Source organism: Brachycentrus maculatus, unplaced genomic scaffold, assembly GCF_059751285.1.
Source record: "Brachycentrus maculatus isolate JH-2025_06_01 unplaced genomic scaffold, ASM5975128v1 h1tg000513l, whole genome shotgun sequence".
NCBI classification, from domain to species: domain Eukaryota; kingdom Metazoa; phylum Arthropoda; class Insecta; order Trichoptera; family Brachycentridae; genus Brachycentrus; species Brachycentrus maculatus.
Window position 1 is genome coordinate 871944 of NW_028281259.1, and position 24433 is coordinate 896376.

The 24433-nt window shown below is 34.0% G+C and overlaps 1 protein-coding gene across 2 annotated transcripts in view; it reads right to left on the reverse strand.

Moving 5' to 3' along the window:
• The window catches only part of LOC148301845 (fatty acyl-CoA reductase 1-like), a 52072-nt gene extending 29242 nt beyond the window's left edge, over positions 1-22830 (reverse strand). For both annotated transcript variants that reach the window (XM_088272615.1, XM_088272616.1), the window contains exons 1-3: positions 22687-22830; positions 9532-9660; positions 3250-3343 (exon numbers count right to left, since the gene is read on the reverse strand). In XM_088272615.1, coding sequence (XP_088128741.1) covers positions 3250-3343; positions 9532-9647 — 210 coding nt within the window. In that variant the 5' untranslated portion in view covers positions 9648-9660; positions 22687-22830. The remainder of the gene's footprint in view (positions 1-3249; positions 3344-9531; positions 9661-22686) is intronic.
• Positions 22831-24433: the final 1603 nt, after the last annotated feature.

Sequence of the window (24433 nt, forward strand, 5' to 3'; positions counted from 1 at the left end):
ACTAAAATCAGTTTAAGCAAATAAAAATCTATCAGCGGAAGCTAAACTGGCAGTACGCAATGGAGTTCTGGTTCCAACCCTTATGTATGGAAGCGAAGCATGGAGTTGGCAAAAGAAGGATGAAAGCAGACTGAATGCAGTCGAAATGCGATCCCTCAGACGAATGTGTGGTAAAACGATGTTTGATAGATGTTCGAATGATGAAATAAGGAATGAATGTAAGGCTGAGACAAGCATTATCGATAAAATTAAGAATGGTGTGTTGAGATGGTTTGGACATGTGGAGCGTATGAGTGAAGAAAGAACGGTTGTAGTTGGAGGCGAATGTAGTTGGAAAAAGAAACAGAGGACGACCGAGGAAAACTTGGCACAATCAGGTATGTCAAATACTTGAAAGCGACCGGGTCAGGAGTCGTAATAATCGTCGGGTATGTATGAGGAGATGCATGAATGTAGAAGAGGCAAAGAATGTTTGCAAAGACAGAGTAGTGTGGCGTTCGATTCTCTCTGCCTACCCCTGCGGGGAAGCGGCGTGATGGTTAGTTAGTTAGTTAGTTAGTTACATTAAAACAAAAAACAATATTTTCAACACAAACCCTTTTCGAAAAATTCCCAGTACAAAGAATGTATACAGAGGTCCTTACCAAAACGTTACATTTCCAATATAAGTATATGATTTTAAGCTATCAGGAATACTAGCTTGTAAAATTCCTACATTTTCGTGCGATTAAATGGTTTCATGTTGACAACATATTGAGTGTGTCCAAATACTTGTTCACAAATCTGGATTATCTCCAATTAAACGAGTTATTTTTCATATTATTTTTTGTCCGCCTCCGTAGTGTAATGGTCAGCACGCTCGGCTACCGTTCTGGAGGTCCCGGCTTCGATTGCCAAGGGGGGTAAAATAAATGTAAGTGATTTTTTCACTGTAATATTTATTCAATATTACCATGGACTGGTATCTGAAGCGGAGGCTTGATCACCTTTCCTTCATATGTAAAAACGATCAAGATAACACTGCGTTTATATGACACAGTGCCCTATGCATCATTGGGGTGCGGATAAGGGTTTTATTATTTAGTATATATATTTAAAAAAAAATAATCAAACAATACCTTTTCTTCAAAATGCAAAAGAACATTTTCTGTCCTGTAGCGGGTAAATATTGTGTTATAAGTATGTCTCTTTTGCTGGGATATAGTAAATTTTCTGGGCATTCCTAAAATATGCACAACTGAAAATTGACGATTTTTGATTTAGGACGTTCTCGAAAGGAGTGAGCGAATTCTCTCTGTGCATTTGCTTATCCACAAAGTTGATGCCAAACAATAAAATAATAAAACCCAATCGACAGGTTGAATATTTTAATATTTCACAACCAGTATCCGACATATTCGACTCAGCGTCGAATTGTTGCCAAACGTCGACTGTCATAAAGGATGTCTGTGTCGCGATGTCGACACTGCATGGATAAATATTTCTTGAATTTTAGAGAGTCGGGGTGATTAAGGACGGCTTATATTTAGAGTGACGAAAGAAATATTCGAACAAAAGGGAAAACTGGTGAATTCTCGGCTCAAGGTTTTCGTTTATATGACATTTTTACACATGTGAATTGAGAAATTTGTGTAAAGTGTGCTGCAATTATAGATGCAAAATGATGAAGTTTATATCGTGTTTACAAGATTTAGAATGTGTCCAAATACTTGTTCACAAATCTGGATTATCTCCAATGGACCTCACATACTACTATAAGAGTTTTTTTACAACATTGTGTGTCCAAATACTTGTTCAGAAAATCTGGATTATCTTCAATTATATGAGTTATTTACGTATTATTTTTGACATCTCATCAAAGATGAAGAGTATAGTAATAGTAAGAGTGTGTTAAGTGATCACTTAAACTAGCCTATGACGATCGTCAGCTCCGTAAATGCCCAGACTTCAATATTCTTCTTCATCTTTGATGGGATGTCAAAAAATAATGTATATCGTGTGTTTACTGCCAAAAAACATTAATATTATTATTATGTTTACACACACACACATATATATATATATATATATATATATATATATATATATATATATATATATATATATATATATATATATATATATATATATATATATATATATATATATATATATATATATATATATATATATATATATATATATATATATATATATATATATATATATATATATATATATATATATATATATATATATATATATATATATATATATATATATATATATATATATGTGTATATAGTTCCAAATCCTGGATTATAATCACACATATCGCTCACTCCTTTCAAAAACGTCATAAATAAAAAAAAACTTGATTTTTCGGGAGAACGTTTTTAAAGTTTAATGCATTGTATTAAAAAAATATAATACAATGTATTAAAAATAAATATGAAGCCATTTACTGAACTTTTTACTATGCAACAGATATTTTTAGGTAAAACCTAAAGGTTTTTTCTCCATTTGAAAAATATTTATTATATTTAAAAAAAAAAATTAAACATTACCTTTTCATCAAAATGCAAAAACAACATTATCTGCCCTGTAGCGGGTAAATATTAAGTTTTAAATATGCCTCTTTTGCTGGGATATAATACATTTTCTGGGCATTCCGAAAACATGCCCAACTGAAAATTGACAATTTTTGATTTATGACGTTCTTGAAAGGAGTAAGCGATATGAGAAACGCGGGAAAATGTCATTTTCATTTTTATCATTCTAAGCTTATAATTTGACCGGATAATTTATTTCAGCCCCGTAAATGCCCTTACCTCCATATTCTTCTTCATCTTTGATGAGATGTCAAAAAATAACATGAAAATAACTCCTGTAATCGGATGTAATCCATATTTTGTGAACAAGTATTTGGACACACCAAAATGTTGTAAAAAATAAAATCCCTAAATCCCTCTTCTTCCTCGTCATTACTATTGATGCCTGTTACAAACAGGAGCAGACTACACGCACAGGTTACAGACTTCCGCAAATGCGTGAAGTCTTTATTTCATCTCCAAGGGACATTCCAGCAGTCATCTAAGCACTCGCATTTCCTGTACCATTCCTCTACCTTACTACTCTTTAGCGTATATAACAGAAGGAGGCAGAAAATTTAAGGTATCTTAGTGATCTCATCAACTGGGTATACGTCGGGGACAATATTCATCTTACTTTTGAAATATAATTAAAAAAATAAATAAAATATTGACTTACAGGAAAACTAAAGACTTCTTCCAGCCTTTGTTTTGGCTCCTTCCCTTTCTTCGGCCGAACCAGCAAGTATATCGTGCCGAAGTCATAACACGACCTGAAAAAAATAGAAATAGGAAGTTGATAAAATGTTAAACAGGGATGTGTAATGTCACTGTTGCTGTTTTAACCTAACCCAACCTAACCTAACCAGCAAGTATATCGTTCAGGAGTCATAACACGATCTGAAAATAAAATAAATAAACAGTTTATAACATGTTAAACAGGGATGTGTAATGTCACTGTTGCTGTTTTATATACTACCTATTTCTTTCCCCTCTAACTAATCTAAAGTAACTAGATTTTCCTTTCTTCAGAGTGTCCATAACTATTCTGTGTGCGTTTTGAAGCATCTTCATTTATAACTCTCTGAAACCATGATATTTGACCATTCTTCCATATCACTACATTCAAAATGCTTTAATCTTCTTTGAGGTAGCTTGGGTGAGTCCATAGTTGGCTTTCGACCCTATAAAGAAGCACTGAAGAGATGTCTTCTTTTTCTTCAAGCCATTATCCTCACCCGATGGTGCATAGGGCACTTGGATCATATTAACACAGTGTTATATTGATCGTTGACTTGACTTGTAGTATAATATTTATAACAAATTATAAGCTTAAATAATAAAAATGAAAATGGTATTTATGGCGTTTCTCATGTGTGTGATTATAATCCAGGATTCGGACCTCACATACTAATATAAGAGTTTCTAATTAGCAAAAAGCTTCTTTACATCTCACCAATAGATGTCTCTAATGAAGTTCTAGTGATTCAGGAACAAGGTTTCTAAATTGGTTCATATATACAGAACATCCAAGAATTTTAGTAGTGTGGTTGTCAATAATGGGTAGAATTGGTGAATGTTACACGTATGTAAAGTGATCACTTAAACCAGCCTATGACGGTCGTCAGCTCCGTAAATGCCCAGACTTCCATATTCAATTTCATCTTTGATGAGATGTCAAAAAATAATATAATATTTATAACTTCGTATTTCTGTCCCATCTATCTAAGTACCTAGATTTTCTTTTCTTCAGTGTCTATAATTTATCTGTGAATATCATAAAGCAGCTTTGTTTATAACTCTAGCTTTCTTTTCTTATGATTTTCAATAGACTCCTTTTACTTTTCCTATACGACGCACTCAAAATACCCAAACATGAATGGGAAATGCCTTTAATATAACGAACTGAACAATCCTTGGAGTAGACCTTGGTATTAAAATAAAGGTTGTTTTGGTCAATTACGTCTTCAATGAGATATATAATTACATTTTTAAGCGGACAAATACGATAATGATTGACAGATATAATAAACCAATATTGGTATATTTATATATAATGAAAGAGAAGCATGGAGTTGGCAAAAAAAAGGACGGATGTAGACTGAATGCTGTCAGAATGCCATCTCTCAGTGCGGCAAGGCCATGTATGGTAGATGTTCCAATGGTGATATAAGGAAAGGGTGCAAGGCTGAGATGAGCACTATCCAGCAAACTAAGGAAGGCGGGTTGGGATGGTTTGGGAAGGATGAGAGTAGACTGGATGCAGTCGGGATGCCATCTCCCAGTGCGGCAAGACCATGTATGGTAGATGTTCCAATGGTGATATAAAGAAAGGGTGCAAGGCTGAGATGAGCACTATCCAGCAAACTAAGGAAGGCGGGTTGGGATGGTTTGGGAAGGATGAGAGTAGACTGGATGCAGTCGGGATGCCATCTCCCAGTGCGGCAAGACCATGTATGGTAGATGTTCCAATGGTGATATAAAGAAAGGGTGCAAGGCTGAGATGAGCACTATCCAGCAAACTAAGGAAGGCGGGTTGGGATGGTTTGGGAAGGATGAGAGTAGACTGGATGCAGTCGGGATGCGATCTCTCAGTGCGGCAAGACCATGTATGGTAGACGTTCCAATGGTGATATAAGGAAAGGGTCCAAGGCTGAGATGATCACTATCCCGCAAACTAAGGAAGGTGTGTTAAGATGGTTTGGACCAGGAATGCCTGGTCTTTTTCAAATATATACCGAACATTGAGCAAAAAAAGGTTAAATAAAAAAAAGTTTATGTAAAAAAACTTTAGCTTTTGTCTCTTATATTTATTTGATATCACCTAGAACTTGTGACCTTATGTAAGAACTTAGGAGGTGAATGTAATTTACGTTCATGACAATACTACTTACATATGATGCAGTGCCCTATGCACCATATTCACTGTTCTTTCTTCACTCGTTCGATTCACATGTCCAAACCAACTCCTTCAGCGATTTTACCGATAATGCTTATCTCAGCCTTGCATTCTTTCCATACATCACCATTCGAACATCTATCATACATCATTTTCTTAAGTAACTAAACTAACCATCACGCCGCTTCCCGCAGGCGTAGGCAGAGAAAATAGAACGCCACACCACTCTATCTTTGCAAACATTCTTCGCCTCTTCCACGTTCATGCATCTCCTCATACATACACGCCGATTGTTACGACTCCTAACCTGACCGTTTTCAAGTATCTGGCATATTTTTGCTCTGCTCCTTTTTCCAATTACATTCGCCTCGTAAATTTGTTTTACCGTTCTTTCCTCACTCATTCTACATGTTCTACATGTCCAAACCATCTCAACACACCTTCCTTAATTTTATCGATGATGCTTGTCTCAGCTTTGCATTCCTTCCTTATTTCACTATTCGAACATCTATCATACATCGTTTTGTCGCACATTCTTCTGAGAGATCGCATTTCGACTGCATTCAGTCAACTTTCATCCTTTCATCCTTGATTTTATATTGATTTTTAAAAATCTGCTCCTTTTTTTCAAATTACACTCGCCTCATAAATTTGTTTTATCATTTTCTTTATTTAAAATAATTTTCAATACATTTTTTAAACCTCTGAAATGACATATAATTGTGGTACATGAAAAATTTCAAGTACACAATAATTACTAGTATGTCTTTTTGAGAGTCGTTACGTTTTGTTTGTCGAAATAACCCATGAGCGGTTCAAGGAAAAATATTCCTACCTCAAGAGGTCGTTGAGGTTCAAATTTGCCTGTAACGATGTGCGTCACTGCACGGAAATACCGACGTGAATTATAATTACATTTTTATGGGTAAAAATTCACAGAAATGATTAGCGATTTTGTTTAAAAACATCGTAAAATTGTCATTAAACGCTTCCTGTTATGTCACTCATCTGTCAATATGCTGTCAGTCTCTTATTACCATCAGAAATGAGGTTTTTAATGTCGACAAACGTACTGCCGAGCTACGCCTCTTTGTATGCCGCGCGCGCGGCTTTAACCAAGATCAAGTTACAACTGTCTTGGAGTATGTTCTCCATACAACGATAACATACTTGATTTCATGTATTTAATGATCAAAGTAAATTGCATCAATAATATGCAATGCCCTTTGCACCATCGAGTGCAGATCTGTGTGTAATTTACACAGATTTGTGAACAAGTATAATTTAATCCAGATTTGAGAACATGTATTTGGAGACACTCAAAATGTTATAAAAAAAACCTAAAACATATCTCTTCTGATCTAAAAAAACTTTGATCGTTATGCAAAAAAGTTGTAGAACCTGATCCTGACCTATTCACAAAGTCATTATAATTTTTTTTAATTAGTCTAATTTTTTTAATTGTCCGCCTCCGTTGTGTAATGGTCAGCACGCTCGGCTGCCGTTCTGGAGGTCCCGGGTTCGATTCCCAAGGGGGGTAAAATAAATATAAGTGATTGTTTCACTGTCATATTTATTCAATATATGTAACCCTGGACTGGTACCTGAAGCGGAGGGCTGATCACCTTTCCTTCGTGTGTAAACGATCAAGATAACACTGCGTTTATATGACGCAGTGCCCTATGCACCATTGGGGTGCGGGTAAGGGTTCAAATGTATATATATATGTATGTATATATATATATATATATATATATATATATATATATATATATATATATATATATGTATATATGTATTTATATATATATATATATATATATATATATATATATATATATATATATATATATATATATATATATATATATATATATATATATATATATATATATATATATATATATATATATATATATATATATATATATATATATATATATATATATATATTTATATATGTGTGTGTATACCACATAATATGCTATTTAAAATTTCCAATAAGTGGAAATACCTATGTAACTTGGACCCGGAAATAGTACGTACATATGTACATAAATATATGTTAGTATACACATATGTATAATATATAAGTGCAATTAAAAAATGTTTTTCCACCTTGACCCTCACGATGAGTGCAAAAAATCATTTGAACATCAATTCACTCATACTCATGAGTTTTTTTTTACATAACATATCCAGTGATGAATCCTACACATTTCAAACTAGGGTCACTTCACCAATTACTGGCCGAAGACCATTATGGTCAGGTTGATACATACTGGCAGTGCCAAATCAAATAGAAAAATACTATGAATTCGATTCCAGACATTCAAAAATGAATTTTTGTGATTAATTTTGCGAAATAAAATGAAAAATACCAAAATTGTCAATTTATTTCATAATTTATATTTGTATAAGCGCCCTTGAGGTAGTATTTTACGAAATTGGCGCTATATAAATTATATAAAGAACACTCTCCTTATCAACTTTATAAAATAAAACAACTTTGTTTTAACCACTTTTTATTGGTTCACTTTTTCCAACCGGTTTCAACAAGAACTTTGTCGTCATCAGGGTATATGTACTCATTCTTGAACATTGAAACACTCATATAGCTCACTCCTTTCAAGAACGTCATAAATCAAAAGTCGTCAATTTTCAGTTGTGCATGTTTTCGGAATGCCCAGAATATGTACTATATCCCAGCAAAAGAGGCATATTTTTTACTTAATATTTATCCGCTACAGGGCAAAAAGTGTTGTTTTTGCATTTCGAAGAAAACGTATTGTTTAATTATTTTTTTAAATGTACTAAATATTTTTCAAATGGAGAAAAAACCTTCAGGTTTTACCTAAAAAGATCTGGTGCACAGTAAAAAGTTCAGTAAGTGGGTTGATATTTATTTTTAATACATTGTATTATATTTTTAAACTTAAAACGTTCTCCTGAAAAATGAAGTTTTTTGATTTATGACGTTCTTGAAAGGAGTGAGCGATATGTATTAGGGTTTTAGATAATTACCCTTCCCTTACGATACCAAATACTTCCACGCACTCCGTATACCATATTAAAATGTAATTTTGATTTTAAAAAAAACACATTTAAATTAAAGGAAGGGTAATTATATAACCTAACTGTGAGTATTTAATGTTTTAGAATTAGTACACATACCCTGATGATGACACGGTTCTTGTTGAATCCGGTTGGAAAAAGTGTACAAATAAAAAGTGGTTAAAACAAAGTTGTTTTATTTTATAAATTTTATAAAATGTGCCACAAAGCATATGCGAAAAACAATCAAGAGACTCTCCTTATCATTCATCGTTCACTTTGTGTAATACCACTTTTATAAAGAGTGAACGTGAATGATAAGGAGAGTGTTATATTACCATACCACAATGTTAACAATGTGGTATGGTAATATAACACTCTCCTAGTGTAAAGCAGCCAACTGAAAATGTAAAGCAACCTACAGCAAGTGTAGAGCTACCTACAGCAAGTGTAGAGTAACCTACGGCAAGTGTAGAGCAACCTACTGCAAGTGTAGAGCAACCTACAGCACGTGTAGAGCAACCTACGGAAAGTGTAAAGCAACCTATGGAAAGCGTGTAATAATCTACTGAAAGTGTAAAAAAAACTACGAAAATAGTAAATCTACATACGGAAAGTGTAAAGCAACCTACGGAAAGTGTGAAACAACCTACGAAAAGTGTAAAGAAAACTACGAAAAACATAAATCTAACTACTGATAGTACGAAGCAACTAACGGAAAGTGTATATCTACCTATGGAAAGTGTAAAATAACCTACGGAAAGAGTAAATCTACCTACGGATAGTGCAAAGCAACTAACGGAAAGTGAATATCTACCTACGGATAGTGCGAAGCAACTAACGGAGAGTATATATCTACCTATGGAAAGTGTTAAACAACCTACGGAAAGAGTAAATCAACCTACAGAAAGAGTAGAGCTATCTGTAGAAATGTGGAACAACCATCTAAAAGTGTGTAACAACTAACGGAAAGTTACAACCAATCCACCGAACCATGCTTGAACATACCTTAGAAGCTTCTCGACCAAGACCTTCCCGAGGAAGCCAGTTCCTCCGGTGATGAGGATATTCTTGTTTTCAAACGTCGCAGCGATCCGATCCGGTAATTCTTCCATCCCTGACATCTTGTGGCAGCAACTGAAAATATAATTTAAAAAATATATATTTAAATAACCGAACAACAAAAAAACTGTACACGATGTTAATTAAAAGAAGGGAGAGAAGAGACACTATCAATGTTCTATAGAACATAGAAAGATATTTGAAAACATGATAGTATATTTTTCATGTTCTCCTTTTACGCCTTGTCCGACTTCTCCGTTTTCTACGTCTTTGCCTTCTTCTACGTCTTCTCTGTCTTCTACGTCTCGTTCATCTGCTTCTCTATCTTCTTCGTCCTAATCGAATTCCTCATCTTCTTCTTCCTAAACGTATTATCCATATTTAACGTCGTCTGCGTCTTCTATATCTTCAACGTCTTATATGTCTTTTACTTCTTCATCTAATACGTCGTATGTCCTCCATATCTTCCACTTTTTCTAGGTCTTCTACGTATTCTAATTATTAAATGTCTGCTATGTCTTTAACTTCTTCAACGTCTTCTACCTCATCTCTGTCTTCACCATATTCTACGTCTCCTACATTTTCTGCGTTTTCTACGTCATCTACAAATCCTCCATCTTTTTACGTTGAACAAATACTGCACCAATTTATTTTACATATTTTTTCCACTTTTAAACCATTTCGATATTGTATTAGAGAAACGCGAGTGTAACAACATTATACAAGGTGATGTGTAACGGCCTGATATAATTATGGTTACATCTTGCATAACTTAGCACTGACCTTGTAGCGCAATACATTTGGTACACTTTGACGGTGGTTATATACCAGAAACGAACTTTCTCTGTCTCGCGCGAACACATAACGCTCACTCCTTTCAAGAACGTCATAAATCAAAAAACTAGATTTTACAGGAGAACGTTTTTAAATGTTTTGAATATTGAAAGCATTAACTTTGTGGATCATATTGATATATTATTATTTTGTGTATCATATAGTAATAAATGAAACCCTGAAGAGGGCAACAAGTTGTTGCCGAAACTAGTTGGTTAGTTAAAATGTGAGTGGATCAGAACACAAAGTATTTTTATTTCTCGACGTTTTTAAAGTTTAAAAATATAATACAATGTATTAAAAATAAATATCAAGCCTCTTATTGAACTTTTTATTATGCAAAAGATCTTTTTAGGTAAAACCTGAAGGTATTTTCTTCATTTGAAAAATATTTAGTATATTTAAAAAAATGATTAAACAATACCTTTTCTTCAAAATGCAAAAACAACACTTTCTGGCCTGTAGCGAGTAAATATTAAGTTAAAAATATGCCTCTTTTGCTGGGATATAGTACATTTTTTGGGCATTCCGAAATCATGCGCAACTGAAAATTGTCGATTTTTGATTTATGACGTTCTTGAAAGGAGTGAGCGATATATTCATGGGTATCAAAACTCTTTGAATTGTTATTTGTGTTACCATTATTTTATTACGACAATGATAATTTTGAAATAGTTTTCAGAGGTCACTAATTAATTTTTTATTTTTTATTTAAACTTCGTGTACTGAAATGAAATAAGTACATTGGCGGGCTTTTTGTTAAAAAGCAATGTCTTCCAACCGACCAAAACAGACTAGTGATATTGGTATAAACGTTTGATACCATATATAGCTGTTTGCAATCAAAGGGTAGATAGTACTTGAATATTAAAAAAAACATAAATTACAAATTGATGATAATAAGGAAGGCAAAGGAAAAGGGAGTATAGGGAAGGATGTAGAGGGAAAAATAATGGAAGAGGTTTGTTAGACATGTAGGATTTTAAATATATATGGTATGTCTCAGACGTTTCTTTAAAAATATTAGATAAGGTGCGTTATTAACAAAAAAGAAAGCAAAGAAAAAAAAATTTAAAAATATATATATATATATATATATATATATATATATATGTATGTATGTATATATATATATATATATATATATATATATATATATATATATATATATATATATATATATATATATATATATATATATATATATATAAACGTGTGTAAGGCCCCTTTCCGGATAGGAATTGCATTTACATATTATTTACCATAGGAGTTTTTTCATATAATTTTTTGACATCTCATCAAAGATGAAGAAGAATATGGAAGTCTGGGCATTTACGGGGCTATAACCATCATAGGTCGGTTTAAGTGGTCACTTTACACACGTGTAACATTCACCAATTCTACCCATTATTGACAACCACACTACTCAATTCTTGGATGTTCTTTATATATACATATATATATATGAACCAATTTTGAAACATTGTGCTTAAATCACTAGAACTTCACTAGAGGCATCTATTGGTGAGATGAAAAGAAGCTTTTTATTGAGCAGAAACTCTTTTATTAGTATGTGAGGTCCGAACGCCAGAAAATATCATTTTCATTTTTATCATTCTAACCTTATAATTTGACAAGATAATTTATGTCAGCCCCGTAAATGCCCAGACTCCCATATTCTTCTTCATCTTTGATGAGATGTCAAAAAAAATATGAAAATAACTACTATAATTGGAGATAATCCAGATTTGTGAACAAGTATTTGGACACACTTAAGACCTATAATGATGGTAACATTTTGTGCGTTATACTTATGATCGCGTGAATCCCTTTATCGTGATACAAAGTTGATTCACAAGGTATTATCGCACAGTGAGTCAGAACATCGCTTTTGCTTTCAACACAACTTTCGTTACTGTAATTTTCTTTACACCACAAATCCCCAATCTTTTTGTGTTGTGGCAACCCACACATCGACTATGGCAACCCACACATCGACTATGGCAACCCACACATCGACTATGGCAACTCAAATCGAGTGAAATAGCGAGCTCCCTATACGAGGCCCGCAACGAACGGAAGCGAGCCCGTCACACTTCGTCGCCGCCTGTCCTCAGATCGACACGTACTTCAACTGTTCTCATATTAGAATCACGCGATTATCCTTAAGTATTTTCTTGATTGTAATTTGATAGAACTAAATAAATTTGTGTTAAAAGTAATCCGCTTTTATCTTGCTTCCCTTCTGATAAATTAAGGTGGTATTCAACTAGAAACCATAGTGTCTAGTGCCCTGTCAAAATCCCTCGAGAAAATAAATAATTACACCGCTCACTCCTTTCAACAACGTCATATATCAAAATACTTGATTTTTCAGGAGACCGTTTTTAAAGTTTAAAAATATAATAAAAATTATTAAAAATAAATATCAAGCCACTTAATTATTTATGTATATATTCTACATTATATTACGTGTTTATTTTAGTATTCTGTCCGCCTCCATAGTGTAATCGTCAGCACGCTCGGCTACCGTTCTGGAGGTCCTGGGTTCGATTCCCAGGGCGGGTCAAATAAATATAAATGATTTTTTCACTCTAATATTTATTCAATATTACCCTGGACTGGTTGGTACCTGAAGCAGAAGGCTGATCCACTTTCCTTCATGTGTTCACGACCAAGATAACACTGCGTTTATATGATGCAGTGCCTTATGCACCATTGGGGTGCGGACAAGGGTTTGAAGAAGAAAAAGAAATATTAGGAGATGTATGAATGAGGATATGGCGAGGATTGTTTGCTAAGACAGATTGGTGTGGCATTCTAATCTCTCTACCTACCCCTGCGTAAGTGGCATGATGATTAGTTAGTTAGTTTATATCGCTCACTCCTTTCAAGAACGTCATAAATAACCATATTACCCTGGACTGGCACCTGAAGCGGAGGGCTGATCACCTTCATGAGTTAATGATCAAGATAACACTGCGTTTATATGATGCAGTGCCTTATGCACCATTGGGGTGCGGGTAAGGGTTTAAATTTTAAAAAAATAAGTATCGATCTATATATGGCGTTTTCTCCATACAATCGCTTCGACTGCCACATCAAACGCATGTATACGACACACTAGTCAAATTATCAACAGTTTCACATTTAAATGGTGCGTTGCATTACGCGTCTTGGGCAACAAGGCTTAATGGATTTACAGCACTTGCATTTCGCCGAGTTTCGATGCAATTAACGAAATATCGAAAGAGTTACTGAAACATATCGAAATCGGTTTTGGCACTCGTGTTTATCATATAATTTTATACTGTGCGGTTCGCCTTGGATGTATGGGTATTTTGCAAGAGCGTCCATATACCACAAATGACACACACGGTGAGTGTTAAAATGAAATGTATCCAATCTCATTTTTCAACGAGACATATCGCTCACTCCTTTCAAGAACGTCATAAATCAAAAAACGTGATTTTCAGGAGACGTTTTTAAAGTTTTAAAATATAATACAATGTTTTGATTTATGAGGCGAATTTTATGAGACAAAATTTATGAGGCGAACGTTAGCGGGAAAAGAAGCAGAGATGGACCGAGAAAAATATGGCACGATCAGGTATGCCAAATACTTGAAAGTGGTCAGGTTAGGAGTCGTAACAATCGGCGGGTATGTATGAGGAGATGCATGAACGTGGAAGAGGCGAAGAATGTTTGCAAGGACAGAGTGGTGTGGCGCTCTATTCTCTCTGCCTACCCCTGCGGGGAAGCGGCGTGATGGTTAGTTAGTTTTTTTTTTAAATACTCTCACCAAAAACTTCCACACACTCCATAAAAATCTTAAATGTTATTTTTACTAATCATTGCATAGCAACCCCATATAACAACTAATGGAATCACCCAAAAATCATTTTGAAGCTGCGCACGCATTCGCAAAGTGGAGAACACACAAAAAACACAAAAACGTACTGTGCAGAAATTTTAGGAACAGAAATTGGAAAAATATCAAACTGTTACTTAAATTTAATTGATTATTAATAACATTTAAATTCAGTTTTATGGCGGAAATTTAATTAAATGTTATTTTTAAATTGACGGAACTTGGATGGGAAGTTTTGATGCATACACCGTATAGCCGGATCTTTCAGCATCTGATTACAATTTTTTCGGTCTCTGCTAAATTATTTCGATGGTGAAAAATCGGCCGACCGAAGCGCCGTTGAAAATCACTTGGCAATTACAAAATCTTGAATTTTTTTGTTATTTTATTTTTTAAATATAGTTTTAACGCTTCAAAAATTAATATTTTGTCAGCATTTCGTGATTGTTTGCGATATATTGAACGCGGTGAACGTGTTAACTACCAACATGTGAAAGGAATCCAAGACCACAAGAGCGCACTCACATGATGGAACACAACTCCCTTTCTGTTGGCCAATTCTGGTCAATCTTTCTAGATTACTCCGTTTAAACGGTTGAGTTGTGTACAGTACAGAACCTAATTGATGGTTTCGACAGGTTACAACAACTTCATCTTCTTCTTCTTTCTGTTTGACCTGTTTGTGCCTCCGCATGTCGCTCTTGGGATGTTGACTCCCAGCTGTCTTTCCACCTTTTCGGAGGTCTGCCTGGGGGTCTGCGTCCTTCAGGGTTACCTCGAAGGGCGATACGTGGAAGTCTGTCTGCTGACACTCTGTTTTTATGTTCATTCCAGTATCGCCTTCGTTATCGTCCCCACCTCACGATATCCTCCGTCTTACACATACAACAAGGTTACAAGTACTCATAATGGATATTTTTTTCAATCCAACCAAACATTCCACATAACATATAATTTATATTTGAAGCACTAACTTTGTGATTTTCCATTTTACAATTAAAATGTAACTTTGTTTTAAAATATTTTATTATAACTTAATTTTAATGTCTACCGGTTTCGAAGCTAACCGCTTCTTTATCAAGACTGATTAATGCTTCTTACTAAAGTCTTGATATAGAGCGGTTAGCTTGGAAACCGGTAGACATTATAATTAAGTGATAATAAAATATTAATAGTGATTTTAAAACAAAGTTACATGTTAATTATTATTCCTCATAACCTTGTTTTCCATCAATCCAGGCGTTGAAGTCATTCCTGAAGGGTCACCAGCCTTTGACCATGATCGCTTGCGTTAGATATTCTCGTATTTCACCAACTTTTTTTAAACACCTGTAATTATTCTCTTCAAAATGGGCCAATTTCGTTGCATTTCAGCATCATTTCACTGATGGTAATTCGGTCATTCAAATTTCTTTGCGTTAATCCATGTGACACCCAAACATTGAGCTTCTCTTTGTAGCCTGCTTTGAAAAGTCAAATGATTCCAAACTGTCGTCTGGTTGGTGTTTAGTGCCTCCGGTATTTTCTGACAGCTTGCCTGCTGGTCTTGCTCTACGGCTATGTAATCGGAGATCATGTATGACTAGATGTATGGATGTGTAGAAAGCTAGGAGTGTTGTAAGGACAAATGCGTGTGGCGTTCTAGCTTTCTGATTAATTCTGCAGTGAAACAGCATGATAGTAGTAATAGTAGTAGTAGTGGTCGTGGTAACTTTGTTTCACAGTATTAGGATCTTAGATTTAGCGGAAGCTAAACTGGCAGTGCACAACGGAGTCCTGGTTCCAACTCTAATGTATGGAAGTGAAACATGGAGTTGGCAAAAGAAGGATGAAAGTAGACTGAATGCAGTCGAAATGCGATCTCTCAGAAGAATGTGCGATGTATGACAGATGTGCGAATAGAGAAATAAGGAAGGAATGCAAAGCTGAGATAAGCATTATCGATAAAATTCAGAAAGGTGTGTTGAGATGGTTAGGACATGTAGAACGAATGAGTGAGGAAAGAACGGTAAAAAAAATTATGAGGCAAAGTTAGTGGGAAAAGAAGCAGAGGAAGACCGAAAAAAAACATTGCACGATCAGGTATGCCAAATACTTGAAAGCGGTCAGGTTAGGAGTCGTAACAATCGGCGGGTATGTATGAGGAGATGCATGAACGTGGAAGAGGAGAAGAATGTTTGCAAAGACAGAGTGGTGTGGCGCTCTATTCTCTCTGCCTACCCCTGCGGGGAAGCGGCGTGATAGTTAGTTAGTTAGATAGTTGAGATCTTGTTTTTGTATCCACCCAATATCCAATCACAGCTGGAGGCGCGTTGCAGGAGCCTAAGTGACCTATCCGGCATCAGATCCGTGATAGTTCATAACCAACTCTCACGAAAGATGGTATCATGCATGATAAAACTAGTGAAGAACATTGGTACCATGAGCCAAGCTAGGTCACAAAATACCCAACCCTCTTCTAGTGGAACAGAAGGTCTGCTGAGGACAGTCAGCAGTCCGCCTTCTCCTGGGGATTGCAACGTGGTTTCCTCCCAGCAATGAGCAAATGCTGATTGTTCTATGCTGATAGTTCCTGATTGGCCCACACTAGATTATCTCTCTTGTTCCAAATACGGATTAAAATAAAACATACATTTTGAGTGTGTCCAAATACTTGTTCACAAGTCTGGATTATCTCCAATTATAGGAGTTATTTTTCATATTATTTTTCGCATGTGTGTTATTATAATCCAGGATTCGGACCTCACATACTAATATAAGAGTTTCTGCTCAATCAAAAGCTTCTTTTCATCTCACCAATAAATGTCTCTAGTGAAGTTCTAGTGATTCAAGAACTATGTTTCAAAATTGGTTCATATATAAAGAGAGCTTCCAAGAATTTGAGTTGTGTGGTTGTCAATAATGGGTAGAATTGGTGAATGTTACACGTCTGTAAAGTCATTTAAACGGCCTATGACGGTCGTCAGCCCCCTAAATGCAAAGACTTCCATATTCTTCTTCATCTTTGATGAGATGTCATTTTTTTAAGTTAAAAGAAACAAAAATCCACTAAATAATCTATAAACCTTGTACATAATAAGCGAGATAAATAATAAATGCAATTCACATCTAAATAAAATCCACCCAATTTCGTTGATGGAAATACTAATGTGATTACCATAGATCATGGTATTCTGATTGCGATTCTGCGGTTTTTACAATGATAATTTCAACTCAATTCAGAATGCCTATTGCAGACCACCACCTTGTGTAATTCTAGATTTTTTAAAATTGATCAAACTACTTAAAATAATACGCAAAATTACGCAAACGTTGTTGTATGTGCGATATATCGCTCACTCCTTTCAACAACGTCATATACAAAAAAAACTTACAAATAAAATACAATGTATTAAAAATAAATATCAAGCCCCTTATGGACTTTTTACTGTGCAACAGATCTTTTTAGGTAAAACCTGAATGTTTTTCCTCCATTTCAAAAATATTTAGTTTATTTAAAAAAAATAATTGAACAATACCTTTTCTTCAAAATGCAAAAACAACACTTTGTGCTCTGTAGCGGGTAAATATTAAATTAAAAATATGCCGCTTTTGCTGGGATAAAGTACATTTTCTGGGCATTCCGAAAACGTGCACAACTGAAAAAAGACGATTTTTGATATGACGTTGTTGAAAGGAGTGATCGATATGTGTTCATGTTTATGATTTATTTATTTAGTTATCTAAGTTAGCTATTACTGCTACTACCATCACTCCATTTCACTGCAGGAGTAGGCAGAGAGGCTGTGAAACCACACCAATATGTCTTGAAACACTTCTAGCTTTCCTTCACATTCATACATCTAGCCGAATATGTTAGACAAGGAGGTAGAGGGAAAAACTAAGGGAGGAGGTTTGATGGACAGTTAGGATGCTAATGATAGATAGTAATGTCTCAGACGTTTCTTCAAAGTTATCAGAGAAGGTGCGTTTGTTTACGCGGAGAGGTAATTCATTCCATAGTCTGGCCGCTTGGACAGAGAAGGAATTACTGAAGAATGATGTCTTATGGCGAGGAATGGAAAGTGTCTTTTCTTGGGAAGAACCAAGTGATAGACCATGATCTGTTCCGTGTCTGTCTGCTGTGCTGGTCGGGGTTGTGGGCGTCTGTGTACCGGCCAGCGTCGGGTCGGAGTCGGATCTAGCTGACTAATGAACTAAATACTAATCCCTTTCACTGCTTGCATGGGGTACTTCTAGAAAATTTGGTGACGGATTTACAAACTTATATTTATTTAGATTGGCAGTGACAGGTATATTGAAAGCTTTTAAATGTAAATTCACAGTAAAATCGGGATACAATTTTATATTGTTTCACATTTTCAATAAATTTCGTAACTTAGTTCAAACAAAAAATTGCTTTACAAGAGCAGATCTGTCAGGAAGCCTAGATGCTTCTGTATCAGATCTGGGCATGTAATGGTACAGCTTAAAAAAGACCATGATATGTAAAAATATGTAAAAACTTTCAGCAAGATATTTAATAATAAAAACCCTTATCCGCACCCCAATGGTGCATAGGGCACTGCTTCATATAAACGCAGTGTTATCTAGATCGTTTTACACAAGAAGAAGAGGTGATCAGCCCTCCGCTTCAGGTACCAGTCCAAGGTAATATTGAATAAATATTATATTGAAAAAATCACTTATATTTATTTAACCCCCCCTGGGAATCGCACCCGGACCTCCAGAACGGTAGGCGAGCGTGCTGACCATTACACTACGGAGGTGGACAAAGATATTTAGGTGATTTTTTTCCTTAACTTTTAAAGATATTTTGCCTCTTGTATACTGTGCTGAACGCGCAATTTTTTTGTGTTGACTTTTCACTAGAAGGTCAACAAAGACCTGACGTATTTTCCATGAAGTGGTCATATTGCTACACACATTGTAATACAAGTTAAAATATTACTAGTAGGTATGGTTCAAACGTCATTGAATCTCGTGTCAAGGTCCATATAACAGGTTTCTTGTCTCTCGCGTATGTCTGCTTTGGCGTACCATGTTGAATTTCATTTTTTGACATGGATCTCAACATAGATGAAGAAGAATATTTAAAAAAATAACGATTAAAAAATCATATTTTGTAAATAAAAAGCATTGATAACATTGTGGTATGGTAAAATTACATTAATTTTATCCGCCTCCTGTATTACAGGAGCGGTTAGGTTAACCATTAGGTTAGCGTGTTGAGTTACCGTGCTGGAGGTCCCGGGTTCGATTCCCAGGGGGGGTGAAAATAAATATTAGTGATTTTACATTCAAATATTTATTAAATATTACCCTGGACTGGTCCCTGAAGCGCAGGAGTGACCTTGCCTTCGTGTAAGTAAGGATCAAGATCAGTGCCCTATGCACCATTGGATGCGGATAAGGGTTAAAAGAATATAACACTCCTTAATATCCATTGTTCATTTTGTGTAATACCACTTGTATAAACACTTATTCGTGACTACCTAACTAAAAGACTAACCATCACGCCGCTTCCCCGCAGGGGTAGACAGAGAGAATAGAACGCCACACCACTCTGTCCTTGCAAACATTCTTCGCCTCTTCCACGTTCATGCATATTCTCATACATATCCGCCGATTGTTTCGACTCCTAACCTGACACTTTCAAGTATTTGGCATACTTGATGGTGCCAAGTTTTTCTTGGTCTTCCTCTGCTGCTTTTTCTAATTACACTCGCCTCATAAATTCATTCGTGACTACCGGACTAATCCAGGATTCGGACCTCACAAACTAATAAAAAAGTTTCTGCTTAATAAAAAAAGCTTCTTTTCATCTCACCAATAGATGTCTCTAGTGAAGTTACAGTGATTCAAGAACAACGTTTCGAAATTGGTTTCTATATATATATTTATATAGAACTTTAAAGAATTTGAGTAGTGTGGTTGTCAATAATGGGTAGAATTGGTGAATGTTACACGCGTGTAAAGTGATCACTTAAACCAGCCTATGACGGTCGCCAGCCCCGTAAATTCCCAGACTTCCAAATTCTTCTTCATCTTCTTCATCTTTGATGAGATGTCAAAAAAAAAACACTCTCCTTACCATCCATTGTTCATTTTGTATAATACCACTTTTATAAACACTCGTTCGCGACTACCGGTTTCGGAAAATCATTTTCGTATATTTAACAATGCTTTAAATTTATGAAAAAAAAGTGTAAATATGAATATTCTTCAAAACCTTTATCAGCACCCCAATGGTGCATAAGGCACTGCATCATATAAACGCAGTCTTATCTTGATCATTAACACACGAAGGAAAGGTGATCAGCAGGTGTATGAATATTAGAGCGAAAAAATCACTGATAGTTATATGACCCCACCTGGGAATCGAACCCGGGACGAGCGAGCGAGCGTGCTGACCATTGCACTACGGAGGCGGACATATCGCTCACTCCTTTCAAAAACGTCATAAATCAAAAATTGTCCATTTTCAGTTATGTATGTTTTTGGAATGCCCAGAAAATGTACTATATCCCAGCAAAAGAGGCATATTTTTAACTTAATATTTACCCGCTACAGGGCAGAAAGTGTTGCTTTTGCATTTTGAAGAAAAGGTAATTGTTTCATTATTTTTTTGAAATATACTAAATATTTTTCAGATGGAGAAAAAACCTTCAGGTTTTACCTAAAAAGATCTGTTGCACAGTAAAAAGTTTAATAAGTGGCTTGATATTTGTTTTTAATACATTGTGTTATATTTTTAAACTTTAAAAACGTTCTCCTGAAAAAACAAGTTTTTTTATTTATGACGTTCTTGAAAGGAGTGAGCGATATGCATATAAATTCATATAAAATAACCATGTTTTATCTGTTCAAATACCATACCACAAACAGGGGTTTGCATTTCATATGAAAAAAAAATCAGTGCCTATATTTACTTACCAGCGTGACATGATATAAAAACGCAACCAGCACAAACCCTACCTTACTCAACAGTACCAGCTTACTTCACTACCCACCTCCACTGCCTACCTTAATAAATTATCTGTACACGCCACTGACCACAAAGTTAACAATAATTTTAATATACAAAACAAATAAATAAAAATATGCATAATTTCTTATTGTTTTTTTGCATCTCAACGTATTATTTTTTTTTAATTTTTAATTTTTATTTGTATATATTTATTTATATCTCAATTTTTACAAATTTAGAAAAAAAAATTGCAGAGACCCACCAAGCCACCTTGTGTGTCTTGTCGGTGGAGTTCTTTTTTAATACATTTTTCATTGTTTTAAACGATTTTAACCTAATATACACACAAAAAAGATGAAGAAGAATGTGGAAGTCTGAGGATTCACGGGGCTAACGATCGTCATAGACTGGTTTAAGTGATCACTTGACAGTGTCGTAAGCCCCGTAAATGTCCAGATTTCCATATTCTTCTTCATCCATGTTGAGATGTCAAATAATAATATAAAAAATAGCTCTTATAATTGCAGATAATCGACCGTCACAGGCTGGATTAAGTGATCACTTTACACAGTATCGTAAGTCACGTAAATGCCCAGACTTCCATATTCTTCTTCATCTATGTTGACATGTCAAATAATAGTATAAAACATAACGCCTATAATTGGAGATTATCCAGATTTGCAATCATTTAATTTTTTTATGAGGTGAAAGGATCTTGCATCCCTTGTCACTGCGACCATATTAGGTCTATTGTGACCTCAATTATTATTTGGATATAGGTACTCAAAATGTTTTAAATGCTTTCGATAAAGAAAATTAATGTTTAAATATTGCATGTTTTACCTCGGCTCGTAACGCATGTCTGCGGTGAAACCTTTAGTGCATGTTGGTCTTCGGGTCAACCAAAAATCATGAGTGTTAAAAATTTTGTGTAGTTTTAAGTGTGTAAATGGCGCTATGGTGGTGAAGGGTGGTATTGTTTGCATGCTGTGGTAGTGATTGTCCTGACGAAGAGACGGGTACGTCTCGAAATCGGTAGACATAAAAATCTCGGTGAGTAGTAATATACTAATATTATAAACATTTTTGTTGAAAAATAAAAAAGTTAAAATGACTAACCACAAAGTAAATGCTTTAAATATAAATAAAACATTTTGAGTGTGTCCAAATACTTGTTCTCAAAATCTGGATTATCTCCTATTACAGGAGTTATTTTCATATTATTTTTTAACATCTCATCAAAGATGAAGAAGAATATGGAAGTCTGGGCATTTACGGGGCTGACGACTAGCCTATGACGGTCGTCAGCCCCGTAAATGCCCAGACTTCCATATTCTTCTTCATCTTTGATGAGATGTCAAAAAATAATATCAAATACTAAAAATATTGAGAATATTAAAATATGTACATATTCTTATAAAATTACCTTATTTTTTTCTGTTTGAATATCTGAAGCACTCCACGATTTTGAAAAAAGGGGGGAAAAAAAACTAGTCAAAGGTGATCACCCACAGCGCGAGTTAGTGCTATATGCGACAGGTCTTGGCGGAGCGATGTCTGACGGTCGACTGAGTCAGTCATGGAATGCCTTCGAACCACGAAGCCCGGCCGTAACCGGTTTCGCAATACAGCAAGCACACGACAAGAAAAACGTTGAGAAATTTATTGGTTTTCTGGAAAATTTTGCAAGTGTGTGGGTGACTCATTGGCGTTGGAAAATGGCAGGTAATGTAATTGTGTGTAAGTGTGTGTGAGCGTTTATATATATATATATAAATATATTTATATATATATATATATATATTTATATATATATATATATATATATATATATATATATATATATATATATATATATATATATATATATATATATATATATATATATATTTATATATATATATATATATTTATATATATTTATATATATATATATATATATATATATATATATATATATATATATATATATATATATATATATATATATATATATATATATATATATATATATATATATATATATATATATATATTTATATATATATATATATATATATATATATATATATATATAATATATATATATATATATATATATATATATATATATATATATATATATATTTATATATATATATATATATTTATATATATTTATATATATATATATATATATATATATATACATATATATATATATATATATATATATATATATATATATATATATATATATATATATATATATATATATATATATATATATATATATATATATATATATATATATATATATATATATATATGTATATATGTATATATATATATATATATATAAATATATGTACATATATATATATATATATATATATATATATATATATATATATATATATATATATATATATATATATATATATTTATATATATATATATATATATATATATATATATATATATATATGTGTATATACATATATATAAACTAACTAACTAACCATCACGCCGCTTCCCCGCAGGGTTAGGCAGAGAGAATAGAGCGCCACACCACTCTGTCCTTGCAAACATTCTTCGCCTCTTCCACGTTCATGCGTCTCCTCATACATACCCGCCGATTGTTACGACTCCTAACCTGACCACTTTTAAGTATTTGGCATACCTGATCGTGCCATGTTTTTCTCGGTCTTCCTCCGCTTCTTTTCCCACTAACATTCGCCTCATAAATTTGTTTTACCGTTTTTTCCTGACTCATTCGTTCTACATGTCCAAACCATCTTTCTTAATTTTATCGATAATGCTTATCTCAGCTTTGCATTTCTTCCTTATTTCACTATTAGCACATTTATCATACATCGTTTTGTCGCACACTCTTCTGAGAGATCGCATTTCGACTGCATTCAGTCTACTTTCATCCTTCTTTTGCCAACTCCATGTTTCACTTCCATACATTAGAGTTGGAACCAGGACTCCGCTGTGCACTGCCAGTTTAGCTTCCGCTGATAGGTTTATATATATATATATATATATATATATATATATATATATATATATATATATATATATATATATATATATATATATATATATATATATATATATATATATATATATATATATATATATATATATATACATGTTGCAATGGTGATATAAGGAAAGGGTGAAAGGCT